Source organism: Salvelinus fontinalis, chromosome 6, assembly GCF_029448725.1.
Source record: "Salvelinus fontinalis isolate EN_2023a chromosome 6, ASM2944872v1, whole genome shotgun sequence".
Taxonomy (NCBI): domain Eukaryota; kingdom Metazoa; phylum Chordata; class Actinopteri; order Salmoniformes; family Salmonidae; genus Salvelinus; species Salvelinus fontinalis.
Genome location: NC_074670.1, coordinates 32,195,435 through 32,205,494, shown reverse-complemented (window position 1 = coordinate 32,205,494; position 10,060 = coordinate 32,195,435). Strand labels below are relative to the sequence as shown.

The following is a 10,060-nucleotide window of genomic DNA, read 5'->3' as shown; positions in this document are numbered from 1 at the left end:
ACAACAATCAAGGCCGTCTTAGTGTGTCTGTGAAGCTTCATCATGTCTTATGAACATACTCATAAGCATACTGTACAAGGAATGCAAAAAGTGCAGTTCACACAAAAAGTACAAGATGACTACATGTGACATGCCTGTGTCAGGGTTCTGTATATGTAATGCTCCATGGCACAGTCTTGTTTGCCACTTTTGAAAAGCAAACAGTTCTTTGTACATTGCAAACATAGTGACTCGGAGGTCAATGGACCCTTCCTATGTTCAATCCATTTCTGCCAGTCCCTGAGGACCTAAAGGAATCCCCTCTAATGCAGAGCATGCAAACACATTACATCCACGGTAAGTTCCCAAATGTATATGATAACTTCATTTTGAGTAGCCTACTGAAAAATGTGTCAGTCATATGTTTTATCTGATCTGTGACATTTCAAAGAACTGGCTGGTTAACAGAATATCTGAATCTGTTGATGTTAATCTGTGAACCTCTCCTATTTGTTTCTATCAGCAAGATGAAAGAAGTAATTATACTCTCCCTACTGGGGATTCTGGGAATGGGAAGGTGCTCTAAAGATGAATTAGGTTGGTCAACGCTTTTACCTTGTTGGGTCCCATGGGAATCTATTTTCTATTGTTCTATATGTAAAGTTAACGCATGAAAATAGTGTCATTATTTCAAATGTGGATATTTAAATACAGTATTTAAAAATGATTTTATAACATGTAAGGAGATTATCAGATGGTAACATGATTTATGGTTCATCTCTGATCTGAATAGCTATCCTCACTATTCTCCTTCTGGCCCACAGTGAATGTAGCTCTGAGGGGCAAAGCAGCCCAATCCTCCACAATCTACGGAGGCCCTGCAAAAAGAGCCATTGATGGAATATGGAACCCGACTTACGAAGATCACTCCTGCAGCCACACTTTGGGAGAGACCAACCCCTGGTGGAGGGTGGACCTGCTGGAGACTTACCAAGTCACCTCCGTCACCATCACCAACAGAGATACTTTAGCAGAGAGGATCAACGGGGCTGAGATCCGCATTGGAAATTCCCTGGAGAACGATGGCAATAGTAACCACAGGTATGGCACTACCCATCATCCTGCATTTGAGCATTTGAAGAAAATGATGTTGTATGCCCAGGCTGATAGCCCAGGTGTCTGCTATGTCACAATTCTGTTATTCCTCACATGCTATCTCTTCACCTGCTTCTCAATAGTATTGAGAAGGTTCAAAGTGCCTCCACTAGGACTTATTTTATCCAATGGGTTTTGACAGTTGTGTAAAGTAGCTTTAGTAAAAATGCCTTTGACAATTTTTACTCCACTAGATTCCTATTTTATGTTTACTTTTCACTCCCATACATTTTCCCTGACACCCAAAAGTACTCAGGCAGGACAGCAAAATGGTCCAATTCACACACTTGTAAAGATAATTTTACTGGGTGACTCTCCCTTTTACTTCTACCTTTTTTACTGCAGTATATTTACTTTTACTCAAGTATAACTGTTCGGTACATATTCCACACCTGGGTTTTAAAAAGGAGGCGAGGATAGAGGATACGAGGAATCCACCTCCTAATACGTCTTACTGTTCCATCCAGGTGTGCGTTGATATCCTCCATTCCCGCAGGGGGCTCCACCACATTTCAATGCCACGGGATGCAGGGGCAATACGTCAATGTGTTCCTCAGAGGATACATGCAATATCTAACTCTGTGTGAGGTGGAGGTGAATGCTCATCCTGCTCCTATTAGTACGCATCAAAACCTGGAAGAAAAGAACCTAACAGAGTGATCATACACATATTGAGATAAATATTTTGATGGTGATCCATTTGTGTGGTAGTTTTCCTTTTTTATTAGCTATAAATGGTTGATAAGACCTGTACATTATAACTTCACTGTTCATCTCATGTATGTTTCATTGTGTCTTATAAGAAGAAATGGGACCAACTCAAGCTTCAGAACTCAACTTAATTGTTCCTGTTACAGGTAAACCCAGATCTATACCACATAAGTATGTTATATAAATTAATGGATCGTTGTACTGCATTGGTAAGTGTAAACCTTCTATTTCCCTAAAGACAATGTTGCCTTAAAGAAAACTACTCGCCAATCCTCCCAGTACTCCTACATGGGGGGCTCTAACAATGCCGTAGATGGAATACGCCTCTCCATGTACAAAGACAAATCATGCAGCCGCACCAAGTCCCAAGTCAACCCATGGTGGAGGGTGGACTTGCAGCGACCTTACAACGTCACCTCCATAACAGTCACCAACATTGAAGACGTTGATCCAGAGATGATCGATGGTGCTGAGATCCACATTGGAAACTCCCTGCAGAATAATGGCAACAGCAATCCATTGTGAGGAGCCTCATTAGCAAATATAACACAGAGCGCATTTGATGTTTAAGATTTGAGATCAAAAGCCTGTTTATACAATGTGTTTTCGTTCGATTTCCTTCTTTAGGTGCGCTGTGATCTCCTCATATCCCGCGTGGGAGGTCATGACCTTTCAGTGCAGTGGGATCGAGGGTCGCTATGTGAACGTTTTCTTGCCGGGCTGCAATAAACACCTGTCACTGTGTGAGGTGGAGGTGAATGTGGGCAGCCGTCCAGGTGAGGAGCAGACATTATATGGTATTGTCATCTATTAACGGAAGGGGCAATATATGATCACTTCATCTAAGTTTATAAGCTTGTTAGGGTGACAAAATCATGACATCTGGTCAAACTTGACCTATTCCTCTAAATTACAACAAATGTCTTGGTCCTTTTACAGATGTGGACGAACATCTTTCCTCTGGTATGTACAGGGTTTTATTTATAATATCTCTGATGTGTTATTGTTGGACATCAAATCACATTTTATCGGTCACATACACATCGTTAGCAGATGTTATTGCGAGTGTAGCGAAATGCTTGTGCTTCTAGTTCCGACCATGCAGTAATATCTAACAAGTAATCTAACAATTTCACAACAACTACCTTTTACACTTGCCTACATGGTAGCTATTAGATGACTTGAAGCCATGGCTAACTGTCTCTTAACAGTGTGGGTCAAAAGCCTGTGACTCAAACCCTTATGTACTGTAATGTTTCCTGTAGACAGGAGCGTGCAAGATATGAAGAGAGGGCAAGACATTCTATGCCCAGACCATAAGACTCGATATGGTAACACAATATACAACATTTTTACTTTTGTTGTATTATAGAGAATGCAACACTGTTTTAGAAAATGTTTCATTGAGATCACTGATTAGTACAGCTATGTACTGCATCTTGAACTGACAATGAACCATTTGTAAACCCATGATTTTAATCTGGTTTGTTCTGTGAAGAGAATGCAGCCACTGGCGGGATAGCCAGTCAGTCGTCGCAGTGGGACAAGTTTGGAGATGCCAACAATGCCATTGACTTGAACTGGACCAACCAGTATCTGAAGGGGTCCTGCAGCCACACAAAAGCAGAGGTCGACCCCTGGTGGCGGGTGGACCTGAGCAAGACCCACAACGTCACCTACGTCACCATTACCAACAGAGGGGACTGCTGCTCAGACAGGATCAGTGGAGCAGAGATCCACGTTGGGGACTCACTGTTCAACAACGGCAATAGCAACCCACTGTGAGTTATCTTTGTAACACAACTTCTGGCTGGCTACACAATCAATCAATCAATCAATTTTATTTTATATAGCCCTTCGTACATCAGCTAATATCTCGAAGTGCTGTACAGAAACCCAGCCTAAAACCCACTATGTGTCATCCCGACAACACAACTCTCCCTTAAACAACCCAGCCATCTCCATAACTCATCAGCTATGAGGATTTAATCAGACTTAAAGGGGCAGTTTACATACACTTCGGTTGGAGTCATTAAAACTCATTTTTTAACCACTCCACAAATTTCTTGTTAACAAACTATAGTTTTGGCAAGTCGGTTAGGACATCTACTTTGTGCATGACACAAGTCATTTTTCCAACAATTGTTTACAGACAGATTATTTCACTATCACAATCCCAGTGGGTCAGAAGTTTACATACACTAAGTTGACTGTGCCTTTAAATAGCTTGGAAAATTCCAGAAAATGGTGTCTTGGCTTTAGAAGCTTCTGATAGGCTAATTGACATCATTTGAGTCAATTGGAGGTGTACCTGTGGATGTATTTCAAGGCCTACCTTCAAACTCAGTGCCTCTTTGCTTGACATCATGGGAAAATTCAAAGAAATCAGTGCGAGCAAGGAGTGCGAGCAAGGAGTGCGAGCAAGGAGTGCGAGCAAGGAGTGCGAGCAAGGAGTGCGAGCAAGGAGTGCGAGCAAGGAGTGCGAGCAAGGAGTGCGAGCAAGGAGTGCGAGCAAGGAGTGCGAGCAAGGAGTGCGAGCAAGGAGTGCGAGCAAGGAGTGCGAGCAAGGAGTGCGAGCAAGGAGTGCGAGCAAGGAGTGCGAGCAAGGAGTGCGAGCAAGGAGTGCGAGCAAGGAGTGCGAGCAAGGAGTGCGAGCAAGGAGTGCGAGCAAGGAGTGCGAGCAAGGAGTGCGAGCAAGGAGTGCGAGCAAGGAGTGCGAGCAAGGAGTGCGAGCAAGGAGTGCGAGCAAGGAGTGCTACAAACCTGACTCGGTTACACCAGCTCTGTCAAGAGGAATGGGCCAAGATTCAGCCAACATATTGTGGGAAGCTTGTGGAAGGATACCCGAAACATTTGACCCAAGTTAAACAATTTAAAGGCAATGCTACCAAATACTAATTGAGTGTACGTAAACTTCTGACCCACTGGGAATGTGATGAAAGAAATAAAAGCTGGAATAAATAATTCTCTCTAGTATTATTTTGACATTTCACATTCTCAAATAAAGTGGTGATCCTAATTGACCTAAGACAGGGAATTTTTACAAGGATTAAATGTCAGGAATGGTGGAAAACTGAGTTTAAATGTATTTGGCTAAGGTGTATGTAATCTTCTGACTTCAACTGTAGCTATGGATACAATGACTGACCAGCTATGATATCAAAATTATAGTTGGAACCATGTTTTGAGGCTATATAGTTTGTTTACATTTACTTTGTTTAAGAACATTGGATAAAACAAGATTATATTTTTGGTTCTGATGGGCTATGACAGTTGAACTAAGCTCATGAGGCATTTCTAAGTTATGTTCTTCAAGAATCATTGGGTACATATCATTGATTTATACATCCCAAAATGGATGTAGCAACTGCAGATTGCCCCTTTAAGCTTTCAGGAAACTCGTCCCTGATCCATTATTTTGAGCAAATACTGTTTGTCCTGTAATCCTCTTATAACATATAACAATGCTCAAGATTCCTATGCCTGTAGGTGTGCCAGGATTCCATACATCCCTGCTGGGCAAAGCAGGACATTTCCGTGCGGTGGTATATCGGGGCGCTATGTCAACATTCTCCTCCCAGGAAAAGAAAAGTACTTGACTTTGTGTGAGGTGGAAGTGCAAGCAAGCACCTTTCAGGCAGGTATGGGCTCCATCATTCAGAATGTACACCTTCTCCAGCAGATGCCTTTTTTTATTATCGTTTACCGATATACATTTTTTACTCCACTCCCTTCCATCCTCCTTTTTCCAGGCCTGCCTTCAACTGCCCCCGAGACAGCTGTTACAGCTCCAAACCTAAACCTGGCCTGGCTATGGGATCTTCTGAGATCCCTCGGAAGGTCTGCTATTCGGAAAGGTCAGCTACTCCTACATCCAATCATACAGTCCCCTCCAGGCTAAAATTGGGACCAGAAATCAGAAATCCTTAACCAGAGGCTTGGATTTTACACAATATTCCATACTCACCAAGTCATTTTTCTGAGCATGGGCAGCGCCATTGAGGGCTGTCCCTATTTTAAAGTAGTTAATTTCTTCTTCTTCTGAGTGTATTCGCAGTACAAAAATAAACTGAAAAGGTGCATACCACTACCTACTTTGATGGAGTGTGTAAAGTTTGAACAGATAGATGTACTGCCACCTGCAGTTATGGAATGTTTGCTCAGGAGTAATATTCATTGGCTGAACTCTCCTACTGACCTACTGTGATCCTTCCTTAACCCATAGCAAGTCCTAGCCAGTTGACTACTTCAAAATGGTGAAAGTCCTCAATGGCGCTGCACATGCTAAAATAGGCTTTTGGACAATGGGTCAATTACATTTCAACACAGTTGATTCATGGAGGGCCGAATCCTAACTTCAAATTTATGTATTTACCTCAAGTTTCATGCATTAGGATTAGCCCTGAAATGAGTTGACGTGTTAGTTTCAACTCTGCTGTTGCATTGATTTCCCTTACTTCTCGTCTTCTATTTCTCGACTGAAGAAGAGACCTACAATCAAAACAATACAGACGAAGAAACATTTGATCATGAGAAAATATCATTTGAGACACAACATCCAGTTGATACAGTGCCTGGTAAGTTACCCACATAGTCTGCAAAATGCAAGCAACCCTTTTGCTTGCGTTGTGTGTCACTAAGGCTGTGTTTACATAGGCAGCTAAAATCTGTTTTTTTCCACTAATATGTCTTTTGACCAATCAGATCTTTGAAAAAGATCTGATGTGATTGGGCAAAAGACAAATTACTGGGAAATAGATCAGAATAGGGCTGCCTGTGTCAATGCAGCCTATTACACTTACAGTGCCTTCAGAAAGTATTCACACCCCTTTGACTTTTTACACATTCTGTTGGGTTACAGCCTGAATTTAAGATGGATAAAAACAAACAAAAAAATGTCACTGGCACAATATCCCATAACGTTTTTTTAAACAAATTAGTGACAAACAAAAAGCTGAAATGTCTTGAGTCAATAAGTATTCAACCCCTTTGTTCTGGCAAGCCGAAATAAGTTTAGGAGTAAACATTTGCTTAACAAGTTACCCCTTTGTTCATGGCGAAGTTATTAATTATACTTTGGATGGTGTATCAATACACCCACTCACTACAAACTCAGTTGCCGGAAAGGAAGGAAGGATTTCTCCATGAAACCAATGGAGACTTTAAAACAGTTACAGAGTTTAACGGCTGTGAAAGGAGAACTGAGGATGGATCAACAACATTCTAGTTACTCCACAATACTAACCTAACTGACAGAGTGAAAAGAAGGAAGCCTGTACAGAATACAAATATAATACAAAATATGCATCATGTTTGCAACAAAGCACTAAAGTAATACTGCAAACAAAATGGCAAAGCAATTAACTTTTTGTTCTGAATTCAAAGTGTAATGTTTGGGGCAAATCCAATACAACACATTTCTGAGTACCACTCTCCATATTTTCAAGCATAGTTGTGCCTTCGTCATGTTATGGGTATGCTTGTAATGGTTAAGAACTGGGGAGTTTTTCTGAATAAAAAATACATTGAATGGACCTAATTCTAAAAGAAAACCTGGTCCAGTCTGCTTTCCACCAGACATTGGGAGATGAATTCACCTTTCAGCAGGACAACTTAAAACACAAGGACAAATCTACACTTGAGTTGCTTACCAAGAAGACAGTAAATGTTCCTGAGTGGCCGAGCTACAGTTTTGAATTAAATCTACAGCAAGACAAATATATGGCAAGACTTGAAAATGGTTGTCTAGCAATGATCAACAACCAATTTGAAAGAGCTTGAAGAATCTTGAAAATAGTAATTGGCAAATGATGCACAATCCAGGTGTAGAAGCTCTTAGAGCAGAGTTCCCCAACTGGTGGCCTGAGGGTGATATTATTTGGCTCCCCAAGTTTTCTGAACAAACAAAATAATATACAGTACCAGTCAAAAGTTTGGACACACCTACTCATTCAAGGGTTTTTCTATATTTTACTATTTTCTACATTGTAGAATTAATGTGAAGACATAAAAACTATGAAATAACGTAGTAATCAAAAAAAGTTGTTAAAAAAATCAAAATATATTTTGATTTGCACACTCTTGGCACACACTCAGCATTCTCTCAACCAGCTTCATGAGGTAGTCGCCTGGAATGCATTTCAATTAACAAGTGTGCCTTGTTAAAAGCTTAATTGGTTTGAGCCAATCAGTTGTGCTGTGACAAGGTAGGGGTGGTATACAGCAGATAACCCTATTTGGTAAAAGACCAAGTCCATATTATGGCAAGAACAGCTCAAATAAGCAAAGAGAAATGACAGTCCATCATGACTTTAAAACATGAAGGTCAAACGCGCACCTTTTATAAAATAGGGCCACCTTCTGTATACCACCCCTACCTTGTCACAACACAACTGATTGGCTGAAACACATTAAGGAAAGAAATTCCCCAAATTAACTTTTAACAAGGCACACCTGTTAATTGAAATGGATTCCAGGTGACTACCTCGTGAAGCTGGTTGAGAGAATGCCAAGAGTGAGCAAAGTTGCCATCAAGGCAAAGGGTAGCTGAATAATCTCAAATATAAAATATATTTTGATTTAACACTTTTTTGGTTATTACATGACTCCATATGTGTTATTTCATAGTTTTGATGTCTTCACTATTATTTTACAATGTAGAAAATAGTTAAAAATGACAAAAAACCCTTGAATGAGTAGGTGTGTCAACTTTTGACTGGTATTGTATATATTATTCTTTTTTTTTTTTTGACATAAAATACCTTAAAAATACCAGAAAATCAGTTCCAAGTGATTTTAGTTTTAGAAATCTGTTCCAAAGTATTCCCACGCATAATAGATATTGTGACCGTATACAAATGTACGCATGGTTTGAAAATATGTTTTAATTAAACATAATATCTGTTTGTACTTCCTGCGGTCAATTTGCAGTTTACAAATGATTTGTAATTATGTTTCGGCCCACTGAATTTTTAAAATAAATCAATGGATCTAATTTGATGATCCCTGTCTTACTTACCGAGAAAGACTGATTGCTGCAATCGCTGCCAAAGGTGCTTCTACAAAGTATTGACTCAGGGGTTTGAATACTTAGGTTAATTAAATATTTCTGTATGTCATTTTAACTTTCCCTTTGTCATTATTGGGTATTGTGTGTAGATTATCATTTAAAAAAAATAGTTTTATCCATTTTGAATTCAGGCTGTAACACATCAAAATGTTGAATATGTCAAGGGGTATGAATACTTTCTGAAGGCACCGTTTTTCCCCCTAATTCTTATTGTGTCCCCCTCAGAGAATCTAGCCTCCGGTGGAATAGCGGTCCATTCCTCCCAGTACGACAGCCACGGTGCTGCCAGCAATGCCATCGACAGAAAGCGTAACCCACTGTACCATGCTGGCTCCTGCAGCCACACGGAGGCAGAGACCAACCCCTGGTGGAGAGTGGACCTATTGGACATATACCAAGTCACCTTTGTCACCATCACCAACAGAGGGGACTGCTGTCTCCACAGGATCAACGGGGCTGAGATCCGCATTGGAAACTCCCTGGAGAACAACGGCACGACCAATCCACTGTGAGAAGATATGATTCATGAAGCCTTGGCTTAGATGATCCACAGCAGTCATGTTTTGGAGATGTTGTGGCGAATTTACCAGTTTACATCAATGATTGCAGGTTTCATGATCAGGAAAAACCTCTGGCTGTATGCTCTAACTTACTGGTATGTGTGCGTTTCAGGTGTGCTGTGATCTCCGAGATGGGAGAAGGGCAGCCAATGGATATTCCATGTAACATGGAGGGACACTATGTCACTATCGTTCTCCCAGGCAGAGAGAAGTACCTGGCACTGTGTGAGGTAGAGGTGTACGGGGGAAAGTGATGACCCTAACCAATCCGAAATGATTCCTTTTACAGGAAAGTCCAAATAAGGCCAACATAGTTACCATCTAACTGCATAATTACTACAGAATCACTTAATATTTTGAGAAGTGTGGAGAAAGTCACTCACTATTTCTTGTCATAACCCAGTGGAACCTCAAATTGTTTTCTTTGTTGAAGGCGGACGCCGTATTATAGCCAAATTATAAACAGTCACATTTGTATTCAGGTGTCTATTCTATTAATAAAGGCTTGTTACTGTGCATCCCGAAACCATTTAATGAATTTAATATCCAATTCTCTCAAATGATCAACCAGCAAAAACTCGCATTG

General features: G+C 40.7%; 1 protein-coding gene across 3 annotated transcripts; it reads left to right on the top strand.

Annotated features, from left to right (window-relative positions):
• The first annotated feature begins 218 nt into the window (after window positions 1-218).
• Window positions 219-9,992, top strand: LOC129857690 (uncharacterized). Of its 3 annotated transcripts, none has more exons than XM_055926184.1 (15): window positions 219-336; window positions 503-576; window positions 804-1,080; window positions 1,602-1,753; window positions 1,941-1,991; window positions 2,084-2,366; window positions 2,473-2,621; window positions 2,785-2,808; window positions 3,111-3,176; window positions 3,344-3,626; window positions 5,335-5,486; window positions 5,598-5,702; window positions 6,333-6,422; window positions 9,140-9,422; window positions 9,587-9,992. In XM_055926184.1, exons 2-15 carry the CDS (start codon window positions 507-509, stop codon window positions 9,726-9,728), a joined length of 2,127 nt encoding a protein of 708 aa, XP_055782159.1. In that variant the 5' UTR covers window positions 219-336; window positions 503-506; the 3' UTR covers window positions 9,729-9,992. The 3 variants fall into 3 exon arrangements, with proteins under 3 accessions (XP_055782159.1, XP_055782158.1, XP_055782160.1); XM_055926183.1 differs by having other exon boundaries at window positions 220-336; window positions 6,330-6,422; XM_055926185.1 differs by lacking the exons at window positions 219-336; window positions 503-576; window positions 804-1,080 and having other exon boundaries at window positions 1,710-1,728; window positions 6,330-6,422.
• Window positions 9,993-10,060: the final 68 nt, after the last annotated feature.